At 43.1% G+C, this 21,022-nt stretch overlaps 2 protein-coding genes across 9 annotated transcripts in view; one reads left to right on the top strand and one right to left on the bottom strand.

Annotated features, from left to right (window-relative positions):
• Window positions 1–21,022, top strand: part of FLT1 (fms related receptor tyrosine kinase 1) — a 314,728-nt gene that overhangs the window by 235,813 nt on the left and 57,893 nt on the right. For 2 of the 3 annotated variants that reach the window (XM_066258943.1, XM_066258945.1), the window contains 3 exons: window positions 867–951; window positions 2,587–2,681; window positions 5,557–8,329. In XM_066258943.1, coding sequence (XP_066115040.1) covers window positions 867–951; window positions 2,587–2,681; window positions 5,557–5,755 — 379 coding nt within the window. In that variant the 3' untranslated portion in view covers window positions 5,756–8,329. Of the gene's footprint in view, window positions 1–866; window positions 952–2,586; window positions 2,682–5,556; window positions 8,330–21,022 lie in introns of those variants that run through there. The other variant, XM_066258944.1, reaches the window with a different exon arrangement.
• PAN3 (poly(A) specific ribonuclease subunit PAN3) overlaps window positions 13,771–21,022 on the bottom strand; it is a 147,821-nt gene continuing 140,569 nt past the window's right edge. For all 6 annotated transcript variants that reach the window (XM_066258947.1, XM_066258951.1, XM_066258950.1 and 3 more), the window contains 2 exons: window positions 19,247–19,385; window positions 13,771–16,529 (listed from right to left, as the gene is read on the bottom strand). In XM_066258947.1, coding sequence (XP_066115044.1) covers window positions 16,389–16,529; window positions 19,247–19,385 — 280 coding nt within the window. In that variant the 3' untranslated portion in view covers window positions 13,771–16,388. The remainder of the gene's footprint in view (window positions 16,530–19,246; window positions 19,386–21,022) is intronic.

Raw genomic sequence — 21,022 nt, forward strand, 5'->3', positions numbered from 1 at the left:
GCTGACAGGTCAGTGGCAGTGCTCCTATTTCACAGTAGCCCAAGGAGCTGAAAGAGGATCATCCATTTTTTAAGGATGGGGAAACTAGCTTGGATTAAATAAATTGGCAGGGTCTGATTGGGTCAGAGATGGGAGAGGGGAGCATGCCACAATTATTTGGGCCCATCCAGTATGTTGTTTAGTCTCAGGCCCAACAGAGAGCTTACCTAAGAAACTGGGCCTTGCAGACAGTGACAGGGAATTGGACTGAGAAAGCCAGTCACTAGGTGAACTTGTCTTATAAGCAGCCATACGGTGCTGTGACATTCCTTCCTAATGGATCACCAACAAATGGTCACGAGGTAGTTATAGGGAAATCACACAAGTATTACTCATTTCTCCCAACCTGTAACCGCAGAACAGAATATGCAAGACTAGCTCTAGTGCTCAATTATGCTATTAATTCAGCCGTGTGACCTTCCTAGTCCATTTCTTTTGTTCCCTCACATCCTTTAGAAGTAGGCAGCCACTTGATACAGTCTATCACGTCTCTGTGTGTTGTTTCCTCACCTTTGTAATGGAGGGTAGATGATGACTCAGGTCCCTTTTTAGGCCTGACAATTTCTGATTCCACAAGGGGCCAGAGGCCTAACAACTACTGGTCTCTCACGTCCCCCTGGGAACTGCTCAGAACTGTGATGTGGGGATCAACAACCTCAGGAGGAAGTGCATCACTGTCAGGACCCCTCAGAGAGCTTCGGTCTCAGGAAGAGAGTCCTTAGGGTATTTCGGTTCGTCTCTGCTGGGATGTGGTTCACATGGTCTCCTGACTAGTCAAAGCTGGATGCATTCTTCAGTCTTGATTATTCTTTCTGCTTCTTCATTAGATATGTAAATGCTTTCAATTTCATGAGCCTGGAAAGAATCAAAACCTTTGAAGAACTTTCACCAAATGTTGCTTCCATGCTTGAGGTAAGTAATGAAATGAACCTGCTCAGTGCATCCTGGAAGACCCTTTGCCAGACTCCATCCAAACACAAGCCCCAGTGGTCTGGGGCTCTCAGTGAGTGTGGGCCAGTAACGAGTAGTGGCTGAAGTGACCATTTCGGGGGGATTGACAATAACACATTGCATAGTTTGAAGATGATCCAGAATTTACTCTGGGGTCCGAGTCCTTGCCTCATCAGAATTTAGTCCCTCAGGAAACTTCCTGTGTGTGTGTGAGCTTCCGGGCTGCCAGTGGGGGAGCCCCATTCTCAGAAGTGTAGATGTAGAGGGCCTCAAAGCTGGGAAGGCTGGGACTTTGTGATGTGGCAGAGCACACCCTCTTTGGAGCAGCCTGAGATCCCGGAAGAAGTCTGTCTGGGCCTCTGCTCCTTCCCACTAAGTTTCTAGAGGCTGACAGCCATGTTCCTACCCAGCCACACTGGGAGGAGCAATCCATGCAGCCAGGCACACACGAGGATTCACCAGCTGTCTCTTTAAGCCCTGGGACCTGGGGCTGAGGGGATCGGGTGGAAAGGGAGTGCCAGGCGAGGGCCCTGGCATCGCAGGCCCTTCTGCCCCTAGTGTGGTCTCCAGACATGCTCTGTTGCCACTAAGTGGACTGGAAATGCCGCCCCCCGGGACCCGCCCACCCTCACCCAGTTAGTCTCTGCACCGTCACAGGTCCCCAGGGGACTCATGTGCTGGTGATGGCCATGGATCACAAAGGGTTGGAAAACCAATGGCAGTGTGAAGGTAATGACCACAACAGTGTGGCACAGTTACCATAAAAAACCCACTAAATCCTCTTTAAACACACCAGATAAAGAGGAAAAGATGGTTTGAACATTACAAATAAATCCAGAATACAAATGTCAAATAGCTAGAAATTTTGTTTTGCTGCTTAGCTTAGGTCCAAAGAATGATACTGAACAAACACGGAGGATTTCTGTCAGCCTTCCCTCCCCGCCCTCATATAGGGGCTTACGAGGCCTCTTCGCGGGCTCAGGCCTGCTCACTGAAAACTAAGGGCATGCACACAGTCCAGTAACAGCTTCAGAGGGTGGCGGGCTCACCTGCTGGACATGGTATGTTAGCAGAGCGACGGGGAGGCCATGTGCACTCAGTGCTGAGGATGACCCGACAAAAAGACAGAGCTCTGGAGACCATGACCCAGTAGGGCCTGAAAGTTTCACAGAATCAAGGAAAAATTAAACCATGTCCTTATAATCTCTCAGCATTTCTGCCTATCATGGCCACCAACTATAGCAGCATTCTCATAGCCAATTGGCACCTGCCGGAATTAGTTTTAGAATATTTATGCGACAATTTGCATAAAAGTTTACTATAAAAAATGCTCATGTTACTTGCAGTTTCCCCCTTTTGACTTGTTTTCTCCACCTTTCAAGAAGAGGGCCTCAGAGCCATTGGGAATAGGCATTTATTGCAACTGACAAAGTTTAGCCTTACCAATATGAAGAACATGCTTAGTTTTCACGGGCAGGGTTGTGGACGGTGAGGGCAGAGCCTGGATTGGCTCGAGACGTGCACCCCTCCCCCTGACCTCACCTGGACCATTCTGGGTCCAGCAAGAAGCGTCACCTTCTTTCTCCTCCCCTTCAGGACTACCGGGCAGACAGGAGCACTCTGCTGGCCACCCCTTTGCTGAAGCGCTTCACCTGGACCGAAAGCAAGCCCAAGGCCTCGCTGGAGATTGAGTAAGGGAGCTGGGGGTCTTCCCCATGGGCAGTGGTGGGGAATGAAGATGATGCTGGAAAGATAGTTTAATGCAGATAGCTGAGAGCTGGTTGCCCTCCTGAACCGTAGTGTTCCGGTATCACAGAAAAATACCTCCCCCCCACACACACAAAGGGTAAGGAGGAGGACATGAAAGTGGACAGGTGAGCACTACACTCTGGGAAGGAAGGTTTAAGAGAAAATATGCAGACAATCCCAGCACAGTGTCAGGCCAGGCAAACCCATGGAGCACAGTGCATCATGGGAAAGGAGACTGACCACCAGCATGAACAGAGCGAGCCTCAGACATGCTGCGGGGTGGGATGGAGTCCAAGCCCACTGTTACCCCCAGGCCGGCGGTGTCTGTAAGGGGTCCCAGTGCTGCTTCCAGTCCTAAGACACGCCGCCCTGAGGTGCAGCCCTTGAGGGCTTGCTTCCTGTTTGATCCGGGCACCCTCCTTCCATCCAGTGCCAGCATCCATGCTGTCAGCAGAAGAACACGGGCCCTTGCTCTATACTCCCCGGCCGGCCACACACCATGGCTCTCTCTGCTGGTTTTGCTGCTGGTCTCTCCCAGGTCAGTGCTGGTGCCGGTGGGCACAGCTGCCCTGCCTTTCCTGTCCTGGTCCAGGGCCTGCCTGTCTCCTGCAGGCCGAGCCTGCTTCCATTTTATCTTAGTCCCCGGTCAGCAGACTTTCTCAAGGGGCCAGTGAGGGAATGGCCGCTCAGCTCTGCCTCTCTGTTCTGAAAGCAGGCCAGGATGTCAGCAAGGAGGCGTGGCTGTGTTCCAACAAGCTTTAAAAACAGGTGGCCCTGGCCAGTGAGCACATGGAAAGATGCCTAATAGTCATCATTGGTTATCAGGGACATGCACCTCAAAACCACACTGAGATACCGCTCCATACCCACTAGGATAGCTAGGATAAAATGCTCACTGTTGGTGAGGATATGGAGAAGTCAGAACCCTCCATACTGCTGGTGAGGAGTGAACTAGTACAGCCACCTTGGAAAACAGTGTAGCAGCTCCTCAAAATGTTACGCGAGTGACTCTGTAACTCAGCCTGTCCATGCCTTAGTATACACACAACAGAAATGAAAACTGTCACACAAAGCTTGTACACAAATGTTCATAGCAGCATTATTCATAATAACCAAAAATAGAAACAACCCAAATGCCCAACAATAATAAATAAAATGTGGCATATTCACACAATAGAATCTTATTTGACAATAAAAAGTGTGAAGTACTGATACATGCTACAACACAGATGAACCTTGACAACATTGTTAAGCCGGTCATGGAAGACCTACAGCTCCGTTCCTGTGACATGCCCACGATGGGCCAGTCTGCAGGAATGAAGAGTAGGTCAGTGGCTGTCTTGGCCCTGGGGGAGGTTAGGGAAGGGGTTGCTGGGCGTACTCCTACTCATGGGCGTGTATGGGTTTGGAGGGGTGGTGAAAATATTCTAAAATTGAGTGTGGTTATGGTTGTGCTACTAAAAGCCATTCACCGGTACACTTTACAGAGGTGACACATCTCAACAAAGCTGTCATTAAAAAACAAACAAACAAAAATAGCAGGTGGACAGCACACAGGCTGTATTTGCTGACCCTGATCTAAATCAAAGGAGGGCAACAGTGCCTCTAAGTTCAACACCCACCGCAAATGCAATGGACAGGAACGGTTCTGGGCAAACACCTGCACATTTGTGTGCTTTTGCCACAAGCATAGTGATCGTACTGGGGTTGAGTTCCCTTAGTGTATTCAGAGTGCAGCAAATTCAAGGACGCAGATGAGAAGGATGTGGATGGGGGAAGCGTAGAGACCATGGTCTATTGTTTCCTTCTTTGGAATCCTTCAGAAAATGGGTAGCCACATTTATCTAGATTTTGTAACGACAGAAACACTGTTAATTTTATCCTCTACTCTAAAACTAAAAACACAGACTGTGGAGCAAACTCTTGATGTGCTCAGCCAGAACCAGCTAACGTGGTGCACGGGGTCCTTTCACCCCTCCCCCCAGCCATTAGAAGAGCCTTCACATTTGTCTCCAGCTGGACAAGTAGGACTCAGAGCAGGTGTTTTCACCTTGGAGCCATGCCAGTGATATACAAGTCCCCAACTTGCAGTTTTCTCTTCTAGAGTGCAAACCTGATGTATTAATCTTTCTGTATGAAACTCTATTGTTTCTTGAGGCCATTGTCACAAATGACCACAAACTTGGTGGCTTAAAATGAGAAATATGTTCTCTTGCAGTTTGGAGGCCAGAAGTCCAAAATCAAGATGTCAGAGGCTCTGGGGAAGGACTCAGTCCTTCCTCTTTTCAGCATCTGGTGGCCGCAGGCATTCCTTGGCTTATGGCCACATTTCTCTGTTCAACCATGTCATCACCTCATCCTATCTCTGGTCAGTCTCCTTGTGCTTCTTGTAGAGAGACGCACATGACTATGCATAGGGCCTACCTGGATAACCCAGGAAAGCTCCCCTCTGAAGACCCTCAGCGTCACCACACCTCTTGTCATATAAAGTGCTATATTCAGCAGATGCCAGGGATTTGACATCAATATTTTGGGGAGTATTTTTCAGCCAAACACAGTAGCCAGCTGACCCAAGAATGGAGGAGAGTTGACTCCAGGCTTGGGAGTTATTTTCCTCCTGGAATTATGAATATGCATTGTTCCTTCACACAGTGGCACGCATCCTTCTGCCCAGGGACAGCAAGCTGGTAGAAACAGTGCGCAGCTCCAGGGCAGAGCCTGGCCAGAGTCAGATGCAACCAACAGCCATCAGCTCTAGGACAGTTATGAAAGAGTGGCTGGAGAAACTGAACTTGTGTATTTGATGTTTTTCTTTAGCTTGATTGTAACCAGCAAGAGTAAGGAGTTGGGGCTTTCTGACCTCACGAGGCCTGCTTTCTGTCATCCTGGCTGTGGGCACGTCCCCAGAGGCGAGCGCAGATTCACCTATGACAACTCCGAGCTGGGGAAGGTCTCCTGCTGCTCCCCTCCCCCCAACTACAACTCCGTGGTCTTATATTCCACCCCGCCTGTCTAAAGGGCGGCACGCAGCTGAGTTCTAGAACCGCACGTGTATTTGTACCCCCAGAAAACGAGCTTTTGCCAATATTATACATCATAAATTTACACGTCTACTTTGACACAGGGGCCAGAAGCTTTTTGTGGATTTTAATAGTGCTTTTTTCTTTTAACTAACAAGAATGTAACCCAGATAAATGGAGTAATAGTGATGTGAAGGCTACTATTGCGAAACCTCACAATACTGAGTGTTAGAGAAACTCGTTTCAAGCCCAAAGACTTCCTGCTCCTTACCCCCAGGCTTATGGCCTGGATGGCTCCGAAGACACATGGTGATGAGCTCAATGGGCCACACAGGGACATCCAGGCTGGCCTAAGCAGTGCCTTTGGGGTCCTCTAGCAGACATGACATGTAAGAAGGAAAGAAGGGAGAAATGAAGGAAAAACAGGATAGCACATGAGAGAGATATGAGCCGGACCCTTTGGAGGGAGTAGGAGGGGGCTACCAACAAGGCCACTCCAGTGGCTTCTAAAACCCTGGCCAGACCAGCTCCATCTGAGAACCCAGCTGGGCAGCCAACAGAACAGCAGATGAAGGGACTTGCCCTGCATTCTGGGAGGCAAGAAAAGGACAAATAGTTTATGGAACAAAGCAAATTTTAAAACCTCAGCAAAGAAATGGTTCTCTGTCCACTTCCGTACGTGGCACATTTTCTGACTTCTAGCACTGAGGGTGGTGCTCATATCTGAGCCCCTGCTGCCGCCCCTTCAGCCAGACACACTGAAAACTTACTAAGCTAATTCAGTCTGTTGGTTCACAAATACAGCATATCGCTCATGAGGAAGCCAATGCGAGCGACTGTGGTCTGTTAGGTTATCTGTTGGGCATGAGCCCCCATTAAAAATGGCAAATTCTATTTTGAGAATAGTCAAGACACTTAACTTAGTGCTCTGTATTAACCTGTCCTATACAGTATAAAAGGAAGCTGAGAATGAAAGTGCAGTCTTGCAGAGGGCTTTCTCTCTATCAAATCTAGGGCAAAAGCAATAAAAAAGGCCGAGTGACAGCACTCTCTGTCCCAACCAACTGCTACCCCTGAAGGACAAGAGTCAGTTTTTATTTAATGGGGAGCCCACTACCCAGTTTGTCTCCTGGGAAGATATGTGAGAGCATTAACCAAGGTTATTAAGCACTTTATGCTCCTAGAGAAAAAAGGTGATAAGGAAGATATTTCTAGAATGGGGACTCAGGATATTGATCAGCCATTAATAGCAGAGAAGCCTCTTTTCATCTGCTTTGGACCTTGCCTTGGTCTGAGGATGACAGAAATAGGGAACAGGGTACACAGGGGCCTTCTCCTCAGGGTCTGAGGGCCCTGGGCCGCCTGGCTGGCTCATGTGACGCTGTGTGCTCGGGAGGTCTGGAGCCAGTCAGAGCAAGAGTGCACTGACGCTTCCAGTAGAAAAGGCGTGGGCCCCTTGATGATGCAACTTAAGTCTACAGCCTGAAATGTGAGGAAGGGTCCTTCCCGTGTCACAGTCTTGTTTCAAAGTTCTCTGTAGGAAGAGATAGGGGCTTGACGTGACACATCCCCAGTGAGACTGAGCACTCCAGTGATGGCTCTGCACCAAGAGCCAAGTCCAAAGTTAGGCCAGGGCCCGGGGAAAGCCTTGCTCTTCCTCTCCTGACTTGCACAGAAGCACTGGTGACAACTGGTGTGTAAACCAGGTAACACAAGGAGGTTAAGCACAGGGACGATCAAAGGCCTCAGTCAGTGCTCTAGCTTTTTCAGATCAGGTAAGGGTCCAGCAATTTGTAAAAACCGTAGCTGTAATCTTTCTTAATCATTGTGATCTTAGTAATATTATCTCACTAAAAGAAAAACATTAGAACTGTTAACTCACTGTCTTGGCAGATCCCTGTCTGTAGCCTCCATGAATCCATCTGGCAAAAACATCCCCACCCGGAGTGCCAAAACAGACCAGCTTGCGCTCATGTGTACTGTATGTAGTCGCAAGGTGCTTGTCATGGCGAATTCATTCTGATCATACACTAATTAATTGATGGTGTTACTAGAATCATTTGCCACTTAACAACAAAAACAATTGCCATCGACAAGGAAAGAACCAGCACTTCCTTTCAGAATTTGAGAGGGAACGTAAGTGTGACAGCATGGGTGGGATGGGACAGACTGCATGCAAGTGTAGATCTAGTTTGTCTCAGAAGTGATGCCCAGACCTTATTTTGAGCCCATGCAGCATACTTAAATCCTGAAAAATGTTACTTAGGTCTTCTAGCTGTGCCTTGTTCCCCAGCCCTAAATATGTCAAACCCCAAAGAGACCTTTGTCAGCCCCTTCTAGCTGATTAGAGGAGAACACCTTTGACTGACAGCGGTAGGATCTATGTGTGTATATATACGCATGTGTGTCTTTTGTGCAGAACTATTTAAGGAAACTGGAATGTTAAAGTTACTTTTATGTAAACCAAGAATGTATGCTGCAGATATAAGGAAGACATAACTTGGTCCTCTATCTCTAGTCACTATGAATATATTTTGTATACTGTCTTCATATAATAAAGTTTACTTCCTAAAGCATCTCCGTATCTTCTTCCTGGTCTGTTTTATAAATGGGAACAGGAGTCACAGTTTTCCCCGGGATGGGGAACTGGGGTTCTGGGAGACGTCCCTAAATACCAATCACTGCACAGCAGGAGGGAGATAAGGTGAGCACTGCAGAAGGCAGAGGGCTTCCTCTCAGCATTGCAAAATGCTGCAAACAGGAAACAAAGTAAAGTCAAACTAGGCCGACTGCCCAGAAAACGGAACACTAAAATGAGTGAGATCACCAGCACAGACTACTGGCTGCAGATGCAAGTCCCCTCAATTTTAAAAGAGGCAAGCTTTTCTAAACATTAATTTTCTAATAAACAACCATAATTATAGGGTGTGTGTGCATGCACATGCATGTGTGTAGAAGTTGTGTGCAGGAAATCATACAAAATAATTCCCTAAGAAAGTATACTAAGTATTCTTCAATTTTATTTTGTGGATTAAATCCTAGTAAGAGAAACAACTTAAGACGATCACTATCAACATAGAATAAGTGACTAACACATTGTTTTAGGAAGTGGCCATCCCATCACACAAAAACTGAACTGGAGTTGTTACAAGGGGGGAAAACCTGCTTTCTTTGGGAGAAAGGCAAAAAGGGGGGGGGGTAAATGACTAATCTCAGTAAGTGTATGATCAACTGAAGAGGGCAAGAGACGTTTTATCTTCAAAAATCTAAAATTCTTTAAAAATATTGTTTTTAACATACGAGTTACAGTCACTCATTTAGGCAAAGGATTTGAAGAATGCTCAAAGAATTGATATCATGTCATAGTTTAGAAATTTTCTCATGACTCTAGAAACTTATAGCTCATTTGGGAATTGGTTTTTTCTTTCCCTCAGCAGAAGCATGGCCCAGTAAGGTTTACTGGAGTCGCTGGTGTTAAACATATTACCGACTTGAATTTCATAAGCCAGGAAATTTTTCAAAATTTATGCTGGGTCCCAACACAAGGATATCTAGCTTTCTATTTTTTGAGCTAAAGACATTAAAGGGAGAACAAAGCAAAACAAATAAAAAACCAAGTAGATGCCACCAATATTCCATTTCTTGAGCTAGGTGTGGTACATAATAAGTATGTTGCCTTTGTGACAATTCATTGAACTACTTGCTTACTTGCAAATCTGTGCATGCTATTCTTCAATAAAAGATTATCTTTAAAATCCCATTTTAAGAGGAGTAAGGGTTTAATCTCATACTAAAATATATTAACTTTATGTGCCAACAACTATTCTAAGTACTTTAAAGGAAAAATCTCATTTAATTTTCAAAGCTATCCAATGTGATAGTTATTATTAGTAAGTTCTTTCTATCAGTGAGAAAACTGAAGTAAAGAGAATTTCAAAATCCCACCATCACATCTACCCTCTTAGCCACACCTGTGCTTGTACACTCTGCCCTCCTTTCTGGATGGCCAACTAAAGCACTCTGGGGCCCTTCTCATCTACAGACACTGCTTCTATAGCCCACCACTCCCGCCCCTGCACCCTACCTTACAAAACAACACGTTACAGCCTTACTTTCTCCTCTAGCCACCACTCGTTTCTTTTTTCCTCTTTACAGCAATGTTCCCTCAAAGAGTTGGTTTTACTCCTTGTCTGGGGTCCCCCCTCTAGGTACTTTAAACCCCTTGAGCCCAGTGTTCAGTTACACTCACTGAAACTGGACCAGGTAACCAGTGACCTCCATATTGCTGAACCCAATGGCCCATTTTCAGCCTCAATCTCTCTTACCCATCAACAACTTGACCTTTAATCCTGGAATCACCTAAACACCTTTTTTACTTTGATCCCAGGACATCACACATTTTGGTCACTGATGCCTCCCTTACTGGGTTTTCTTTCCCTTGACTTTTGAATACTGTTCCACTTACCCTAGGACTTTACCCTTGAATCTTTTCTTTCTTCCATTCTTTCTTTTCCTTTCCTTCCTTTTTCTTTCTTTTCTTTCTTTCTCTCTCTCCCTGTTTTTGTGACAGAGAGAGGGAGAGATAAGGACAGACAGGGAGAGAGCTGAGAAGCATCAGTTCTTAGTTTACTTAGTTGTTCATTGATTGCTTTCTCATATGTGCCTTGACTGGGGGGCTGCAGCAGAGCAAGTGACCCCTTGCTCAGGCCAGCAATCACACGCTCAAGCCTGTGACCTCGGGGTTCGAACCCAGGTCCTCTGCGTCCCAGTCTGATGCTCTATCCATTGCGCCACCGCCTGGGCAGGCAAACATTCAGTTTACACGAACTCCATCATTTCAGCCAGTCTCAGGACTCTAATGTGACATCTGCATGACCATGACTTGTAAATTACATGTCTGGGTCAGATCTCTGCCCTAAACTCCAAAGTCACATGTGTGCAAGTGTGAGCTGACATCTCTGCCTCTATGGCAGGCTGTTTTGACAAAGGTAGCTGTGACCACTCCCGATCCCCACATGACCTGTGCCATGTGCACCTGTCACTTCCCCATTCAATTCCTCTCCCCCAGAATGAGAGGTGGCTTTGTGACTCACTTGGAATCAAGAGAATGTGGCAGAAATGGCACTGTATGACTCAGAGACCAGGTCAAAGAGTCATGCATTTTCCAGTGCATTTTCCAGTTTCCTGGCTCCCACTAGAGACCCACGCAGTAACCATGTGTGGACAAGCCGAGCCACACGGAGGGCCCTGAGCACGTGCTTCCAGAGAACCTGGGGCTGCCTGTAGCCTTCAAGCCATTCAGTTCAGGTGCTGGATCAGGTCACGGCAGCCTCAGCCTTTGGAGCTTTCCCAGCTGAGGCCCTAGACATAATGACCTAGAGAAGCCATCCATCTCTGCCCTGCCGAATTCCTGACCCACAGAATCCCAGAGGACAATAAAATGGTTGTTTTATACCATTAAGTTTGGAGTTATTACCAAGGCAGAACGAGTGTGTACTAAACATCTCAAACTTGACAGGCCCAGACCAAACTCCCAACTGTCCTTCTTCACTTTCCAACCCTCCCTGCCCACCACCCTAAAAGCCCTGTGTTCCTGCAAGCCTCTTTTTTTTTTTTTTTTTTAACATTTTTATTTTATTTATTTATTCATTTTCGAAAGGAGAGGGAGAAACAGAGAGAGAGAAGGGGGAGGGTGGAGCTGGAAGCATCAACTCCCATATGTGCCTTGACCAAGCAAGCCCAGGGTTTCGAACCGGCGACCTCAGCATTTCTAGGTCGACGCTTTATCCACTGCGCCACCACAGGTCAGGCTGCAAGCCTCTTTTAAGTCAGAACAATCATCTGTCCTGTCAGTAATGGACCAAAATCCTAACAGTCATGTTGACTCCCCTTTTCTTTTCTTCCTCCACTCCCAATAAATCAGGACACCAGGGGGCTCCACCTTAGAAACGCATTCGGAACCCCCTCACTTCATACCACCTCAACTGCTGCCACCCCCGTCCAAATCTCCATCATCCTTCACTTGAAGTACTGCAAGAGTTTCCTAACCAGCAGCCAGAGCGATCCTTTTTAAATGCTGTACCGCATCAGTCTGCTCCAAATCCTCCTGCAGCTTCCCCCTCCCCTGGGAGGAAAAGCCACAATGGTCCTAGAACGACCTACAAGATGCTCTTCTCATTACCTCCCTGTCTTCGCTTCTGACTCTCCCCTTCTCCAGCCCCACAGCCTTCGGCCAGTCCTCAGATACCGCAGACACATTTCCGGACCTGGAATTCTTTTCCCTCCAATATCTGCATGGCAGCTGGCTCCTTCACTTCAAGTCCTCGCTCAAATATCCCCTCACTGGAGACCTACCACACAAATCACCCTCCTGAAACCCTATCACCACCACACTCCCCCCACATCTAGAGCTGCAAGATTAAACAGGATGGCCAGTTAAGCTTGAATTGCATATAAATAATTTTAACTATGTCCCATGCAATATTTGAGGTATGCCTACCTTAAAAAGAAATTATCTATTGTTTATCTCAAATTCAAATGCAACTTTGTGTTCTGTGTTCTCATTCCCTGAACCTGGCAGCCTGACGACCCACACCCTCTACCCTACTTCCTCTTCTTCCCATAGCCGCCATTTTCTCTTAACACTCCATACAGTTTTCTTCCTGCTACAATAAAAGCTCTGAAGAGCAGAAATTTCTGTCTGTTGTTAGTCAGCTGTTCGGCTGGCTCCTAGAATAATGCCTGACATATAATGAGCACTCGATGAATACTTAATGAGTGAATCTCAATTTACCCAACTGCGGCCCTGAGCGGGCACGTGGTTTACTGAAGACCACAGCATCCCGGGTAGCAGACTCAGTATTTGAATTGTAGCAGGCTAGTTTCTTAACCACCATGCATACTGTTTTAAATAAAATTTAAGGATATACATTTTTAAATTCTCTTTCCTCCCCCCGCCCACCCCATTTATATACAAAAATATATTACAGATGTGTCCCTAACCGGGACAAAAAATTGTTTTGACCATTCAGAGGACAGGAGGTGAAAGCAACAAAGCCACTGTGCCCCCATTTGCCAGAGCGTATCAGAGGTAACATCGACCTAACTTTAACAGTTTTAATGTTTTCTCCTAAGAAATTTAAACCTAAAAGATCCCTAAACATATCCTCAATTCTAGGCAGACTAGTCTCCCTCCTTCCCCATGAGCCCACAATTGTCAATTTTAATTTGTATATGATTCCATTATTTTTTTTCAAGATCCCTCTAAATATATGACCTTCTACACTTATTCTCTCCCTCCTCTGCATTCCTAAAACCAACTCACTAGTTCCTCAGCAGAAAATAATCCCTCCTTCTTTAATCTAGTTATCTGTCACCTATGCCCAGAGTCCCTTATCACTTTCCATTCCATACAGACAAAAAAGAAAACCTACAATAAATATTCAGTACCCAGATTCAACAAATGTTAACATTTTTTCCTATTTTCTCTCTCTGTCCTTATCTTCTGAAGGACTCTGGGGGAGGGACACACTTCCCCTACAGAGTAAACGAGGTAAGCGCGGAAGGGACCAGCTGCGTGGCGGCCTGTCCTGTTCCATGAGCAGGTCTCCTCTCCTCAGTCTCCTGCTGAGCCGTGCAGACATGTTGGGTATGACCACATATTCGGTGACTTACAAACACTCCTATGTGCGCCTGTAGTGCCTAGAACAGATCCCAGCAGACAGTTAACAGATACTTGATATATCGGTAAGTCTGCCACCATTTCATCCAAAGACCACAAATTCCTCTAGCACATGCAGGAAACAGGGCAACCTTTGAAATTCCTATCATTTGACAAATCACCTTTTGAAACAAACTGGTAACAACAACAAAAAGACACGTTTCTCTCTGTAATTCTTTATTAAAAATACTGCTGTACACATAGAGACTGAAAACAGGATTAAAGATGAATAAACCATATTGGGATCAGGACATTAGAACTTAACACACTGGTGCTTTTTAGGGAAGGGGCTGAAATCCAAATCACAGAACCAAGTTCAAAAGCAAAATACAAAGGTACCCTCAAAAATATTTACACTGAAGTAAATAACAGAATTTAAAATAGGTACAAAAAGTTGAGATGACCAACACTACATGATTTCAAGGTTGTCCTTTCTGTGCTTTAATCTATAAGAGGAAGGTACAGGAAGTTTACATCCTTAATTTGACTATTCTTAGATATTAAAATCTTCCTATTAATTAAAAAGACTAACTTTTAGACAACCTCTTAAACGGAATTACATTATGGAAAAGAGGGCTCCCCTAAAAAACACCTAAGCCGAACTAAGAAGAGTTCTATTGAAAAACCATTCCCAGTAAAAACTAAATGAAAAATAAATATAAAACAAAGCTTAAAAAAATATGTATTACCTGAAACCACTGTTTTCAGGCTGATGATATTTACTCATGAAAACATATCAGCTGTCTAACTTTTATATTCAAACCAAGTCCTGAGGTTACTAGGGGCTGAAGCAAACTATCGTGTTTGACACAAACATTTTTGGGTTTGTGATTTGAACTTGCCTTGCAGAGGGAAGTTTGCTGGTCTACACAGAATGAGAAATTCAAGCCCTATTTTACCCCTGCCTTCCTTAGCTTTCATAAAACATTGGTCCACCAATTAAATTTTCAAAAAGTTCCCAGATCCCAAAACTAAAATAGATGATCCCTTTTCATTTTCAAAGAAAACAATATTGGAAAAAATCTCCAGCCCGCTTATAAATTAAGCATTTCATATTTCTTCTAGAATACAAGTAGTTTTTTTTGTACAAAAGAATTACAATATGATTTGTCAAAAAACGTATAAAAAGACAGCTGCTCTTCCTCAAATACATGAGCTAATGATAAAAGACTTTTGCATGTTAATGTCTCCAAGTTCCTGTTCCTATTACATAAAAAAGAACATCATGGCGGCAACTGTTAGTTATCCTTTTAATATTGAACATTATGTTCATCGATTTTCTTTTAAACAGCTGATGCTACCACATGTGGACTCAAACACACTAGTTACAATGTGGGAAGCGTGTCTCTAGTCTTCAAAGCTTTCAGGTGAAGAGAGGTGTTTTTCTTGATGCAAATCTCAAGGCAGAGAAAATCATTTTAAAGCTTATAAAAAGTAGACAGACAAATATTAAAAACATCTCTGAAAACTACAAATACATATAATTATTAAAATTGAAGACTATAACATCAGTTGCAAGTGCTTGGGAGCCTTTCCTGATCTTTTGCGTTTCCGCATTTTCCTCAGTCGCACGGCGAGCACCCAGTGCTAGTGAGACATTCAGTGCTGGGAAAGGAGACACAGTCTTCATTACTGGTTTTTAAGGAAGAAAATTCCTATGTATTTGGCAGTCTTCAATATCAAAGTGTATTTCATTAACTAGAAATTCCATGAATACCCAAGTTTGGCGACAACTGCATGTCCAAATATTAAGAAAAGTAAGAAGAGGAAAATTCCAAACTTTTTAGAGTGACCTATTCAGGAATATCACACATAGTTATTATCAAAAGTACTATTACTTTGGGCTAAGCAGTGACTGCAAAGGCACAGCAGATTGTTATCCCTCCAGATTCAGGCTGTAAAACTTCAGAAAACACTCGATGCCAGACCCCTGCTGTGTTTAGTTCATCTTCCAACAGTGTCTCTGCGTCTGTATCCAGTGTTAAGTACCATAATAAAGCTGTGTGGTTCAAAGAACAGAACTTTATACAAAAAAGCAAACTGGAAAGAAGCTAGAAGCAATATATCCTGAACTTCAGGCTTTTAATACAATTTCTTAATTTTTTTTTCTATTTAAAAAGGATCACATAAGTGTAAATGTATCTGACTGGCAGGAAACCACCTTTTCTATAAAAGTCTCTAGTTGAATTTGGAGCAACTATGTGCTCCTTTAGTTACTGTTTATCCAATCTGTACAGAAAGGATTTAAATCAAGTAACAGGGGAATTCATATCTAACAATTCAGTGATAGTTCTCTTTGTGTGTTCTTAAAAAACAACAACAAAAAAGACAAAACAAAATCTCCATTTGAACTAACAGTGGGTGGCATACAGAGCTTGCATATAATACTCTTACAAGAATGATGCGCTATACTGAATTTGATGGAATTATTTACCTGGTCCATTACATTATTCAGAGCAATTCCCCCCTCCCTCCAAGAGCAAATTCTGCAACCCTCAAGGACAAAAATGCTGCCCAGTGTTGTTTCCCAAAAATGTCCTTGCAAATAGATTTCCTTAATAAGTATACAATGTGGCAAAAGTTCAAAGATCAGGAAAAAAGTCTTTAAAAAAATAAAATTAGTGCATATACAAGTGGAAAAAAACCAAAGCTGGAACATCATTCACCTAATGGTGCTCCTTAATCTAAAATAAACTCTTCACAGATAGGGCCTCAACAGCAGCCACAGCTCTAGGATGACTGAGACATTCTTCCTTTCAAGTAACAGTGTACCTGACTGAAATGCAAGCAGCTCTGCGCATCTTGTTTGTTTCCCAGATGTGACGTGAGATGATGGAAACAGTTCAGCCTTAGTGCAATTCGCTATTAGTTCAGCTCTTTAGCCACGTCCTGCGTGCTGTCAGCAAATACTACAACTGACCATTGGCAGCTGCAATCAGTTCTTGAAAAGTATTTTCAAAGCAGCGCTTTAAGTCACTGTAAGTCACCACAAGCATACTCTTCTCATCTCTGGAAATGAGGCTTATTTTTTCTGGCACACCAGCATCTAACTGAAACAGATACACAAAATATGAGGTTCATACTGTGCAAAAGTTATCTACTTTATCTATTTTAGGACACTTTGCAATGATAATAAACTATTTTAAAAAATGTTGTTACACCCCCTTCCAGACACACTATTTCCCCTCAGAAGGCAGCAGGCACACTCCCGCTCAGAAGCGTCTCACACAAATGCTGCCTGTGTTTCTTCCTATCTTTCATGCTTTTCCCAATTGTTTGCATTATATTCCATAATTTAATTATTCCCCCAATATCTCCCGATTTTTTTGTATCCCAAATTACAGTGCGATGAAAATACTCATCTACTTTTTTCTTCTATAGAATGACTGCCTTAGGAGAAAGATTTAAAAGTCCAGAGTCAGAAAGTGTGAGTGATTTTAGAGATTACAGACAGACAATCGCTTTCCAAGAAAATATCAGACACCACTAATGTACAAGTTGTACCAAGTTAGCAGCAACTCCCCATCAAATGAGTATCTCAATGTGACCAAATGCTTTCATACGTTCACTTCTGTTACTTCCACTTGTATGAATGCCAGTTTATGGTCTTTATCCACTGATATATAAGGATTTAGCAGTCGTATTTTAGTGAGGTCTCTATAAAGTATAAACACTAATCCTTAGTCCATCAAATAACTTATCTTGCTATGATCTTCACTTTGTTTTTGTTAGTCTTCAGTGCCCATTTTTCCTTTCTTTCATTAATTCATTAAAATGTTTAAAATTAATTCTGAAGACTCAAGCTTTTGAATCATTTTACTCGTTTAGTCATTATTTAAGCTATGTTAAATTCTAATTTTTATATCATCAATGTGGCTATCCTTCCTTTTTAATTGATTTACATTCTTTTCCAAATTTAGAAAATTAGTCAAACTTTCAGATTTGGGATAGATTTAATTACTACTAGCTATGTTATGCAATGAAACAGATTTTTCTTCATTTCCTAATAGTCATTAAAAAATCTTCTCTTATGATACCTGTCTCTCCTCAGTCCATAAGATCTCTATCATTTATACTAGGTTCTATAGAGTTTTAGTCACTGGTGCTTTAATACTATGGATGCTATTTTCTAAAATTTGGTAGAATTACCTTCCACTCATTGCTCAAGGAAGAAGTTTTCCTCTTAAGGGAAAAGGACAAATAAATATATAAATTATATGGGATTAGTTCAATGGTACATACAGTTTTGTTCTGTCTTAATGTACAGTTTTAAGGAAATTCAAACAAAACAAAGTAGTGCTCAAAATCAAAACAGCACGGTATTTTTCCTGGCAGGTTAACACATGTATGTTAACAGTTCTAAACCCTATGACAGAGCGGGTCCTTTTCCTAGTGCTTGTCATTTAGGGACAGTTGAGACCAGAGAACAGATGTTTTCTATAAAGGGCCATTAGTAAATGCTTGAAATTTCAGGGCCACATACAGTTTCTGTCACATTAATCCTTTCTTAGTGTTTTGGTTTTTTTTTTTTTTTTAACAATCTTTAAAAAATTCAGAAACTATTCTTAACATGTAGGCTATACAAAAATAGGCCATTGAATGGATTTAGCCCATGGGCAAGTTGTCAATCCCTGATTTAGACAGAAACCTATACAAAGGCTAGGATTTCCTTCTGGAGACCCATTCTAAACTCTGAAATTCTAAGTAATCCATAATGAAAATGCCTTCCCTCCTTCTGTAAACTGTATTTCTTAGCCCTTTCTAGAACACAAAGTTCACCTCTCAAGGAAATTTATATCTCTCATCTAATTCCCCATTTATAACAGCTGGGACTACCGACATTACGAGTACTGTGCTTTCATGATTATACCTGATCAGTATCCCCATATTTAACAGTAAATAAACTAGTAAAATGCAGGACATTCAAAATGACTCAGAATGGTTCAGAAAAAAGGGATTAAACTTTTAAAACATATTTAAGCACAAAATTATTTTGCTGTTTTATCACGTGTTGTATTTGGCATAACAAAATAACATGTAAATAAAATACAGTATAAGGTGGTTGCGAAGGCAGTCAAAACACCACAATAAAAAGACCCACAATGAAAGATGTTACACATTTAGGTGTTTTTAAAAAAACTCTACTCTAAAAATTATTAATAAAATGTCTTGTAAACTACAGTAGAATACATCTTAATTTCTTCCTTCTTTTTTTTTATAGATATATTTTTAGTGAGAGGAGAGGAGGCAGAGACAGACTCTCGCATGCACCCCGACCGGGATCCACCTGGCAAGCCCATTTAGGGGCGATACTCGGCCCATCTGGGGCATTGCTCCATTGTAACCGAAGCCATTTTTTTAGTGCCTGAAGCGGAGACCATGGAGCCATCCTCAGCACCTAGGGCCAACTTGCTCCAGTTAAGCCCTGGATGCAGGAGGGGAGGGGAGGGGAGAAGAGGGAAGGGGAGGGGAGGAGAGAAGAAGAAGAAGAAAAGAGAGAGAGAGAGAGAGAGAGAGAGAGGGAGAAATAGAGAGAGAGAGAAAGGAGAGGAGGAGGGGTAGAGAAGCAGATGGTCACTTCTGTGTGCCCTGGACGGGAATAGAACCCGGGACTTCCACACATCCACACGCTGAGCCAAGGCTCTACTACTGCTGTGCCAACCAGCCAGGGCCCATCTTAATTTCTTGATTCTCTTAGTATTTGTAGAAAATGCAACTTTATAAACTATAGATAGTGCTATGTCTTACAAACCCAGATACAAATTACCTTGTTAAGACAAGAAATGATATGACTGAGGTCAATCCAAGGAGCACCCGCTTCTGTCACCTGATGAAAAAGATGATCCCTAAAGAGTTTCAACAGATAACGGTCTCCAGTCTCCGACCAGGTAGGATCCTTCTGAAACCTGGAGATGGTAATATTTTACCTCAATAATTCATGCTATATGCCACATGGCCATATTTTTATTCTTTGAACTCAAAACTAGCTTTATTTTCTCCAATAAATAAAAGGGTTTTGTGCAGTTTTTTTAATACTCCGAAAGTTAAGAGGCGAAAATAATTTTTTTCTCATTTTATGCTCATATTGTCCACATTTATTTTAAAAAATAATCTCACTTAACATGCAAGTATATGAATACCAGTTTCCAATTCTCAAGGACAAACACCCTTTAAACACCCTAGTTTTGGAATCACTTCTTTATTTAGGCCCTTACCATTAAATAAAATGGGGAAGAGAGAAATGTCTTTAGATAACTTTAGAAATAGGTTAAAGAAATTCTCCTCTCCCCCTCCCAGCTTTAGGTTACAGAGCAGAGAGAGAATTAGGCATATGTTTACTCAGGAAGCATAAACAGAAACCCGTCTAGGCACCAGGGGTGGAGCTTGATTTCCTACCCTCAGTGATGGTATGAAAGTGTGCTGCAAAGAACTGAAGAACTGACCAGATAACCAGTTAGTTGTCAGGACCTTTGGAACTTAAGGAAGACAGTGGTCAGCAAACTCATTAGTCAACAGAGCCAAATATCAACAGTTCAACGACTGAAATTTCTTTTTGAGAGCCAAATTTTTTAAACTTAAACTATATAGGTAGGTACATTCCTTATCGAGGTAGCGCCCACACGTGGGATTTTGTGGAAGAGCCACACTCAAGAGGCCAAAGAGCTGCATATGGCTCAGGAGCCGCAGTTTGCTGACCACTGGTCTAGTAGGAAAAACAGAAATTCAATAACCAAAGAAGGCTGTAATTCCATATTTAAATAACGCTATTAAGAAAGAGACACAGTACAGAACAGACATGAGTCCATCTGGGACAGGAGCACAGCTCCCCAGAGGAAAGGTGCTCTGCAGAGGCACCCGCATCTGCAAAGGATAGAGCATGGAGCACTGCAGAAACAAAAGGAGGGTCAGTGTGGCTGCATGCGGTTGGGCAGGAAAAGACTAGAGAAAAAGAGTACACAGGGAGGGTTAGAGAGGGATGGCAAGGAGGAGAAAGGACAAGGACAATGAGAGGGAGAAGGAAGAGAGAGGAGGAGAAAAAAGAAAAAAGGCAGGTTTGAAGTAAGGATAAAAGAGAGGTCAGACAAGGCAGCCTTAGGCCATGTTAAAACACGAGTCTGCATTCTAAGAATGGGGTGGGCACCCCATAAACTGAGGATTGATGAGTGAGAATATTCAACCAACACTCTCCCCTCCTTAGCTCCCTAAAGATCGGCTACAAGGTTTAAACTACAGAGAGAAAGTTTGTCAAAATTTCTGCCCCCACAAGGAGTCTTCCATGAGCTTTTTAGGGTCATATGTTTAATATAAATGAACAGCCAAGCATCAGAAATGCTTTGGAGATGTAAACAAATTCTTAATTCTTGTTCCTGTGAGATATTGCAGGGAACAGAACAAAACTTCAAACAAGAAAATCTCTAATTGCCACCTCAGAGAAACAAAAATTAGAGGCCATAAGAGAGAAACACTGAGAAAGCAGAAAGTTCTTTAAAATAAAAAATATGACAGTAGAATATAAATTTCAAAGAAAGACTGAAGAAACCTT

Source organism: Saccopteryx bilineata, chromosome 2, assembly GCF_036850765.1.
Source record: "Saccopteryx bilineata isolate mSacBil1 chromosome 2, mSacBil1_pri_phased_curated, whole genome shotgun sequence".
Lineage (NCBI taxonomy): Eukaryota > Metazoa > Chordata > Mammalia > Chiroptera > Emballonuridae > Saccopteryx > Saccopteryx bilineata.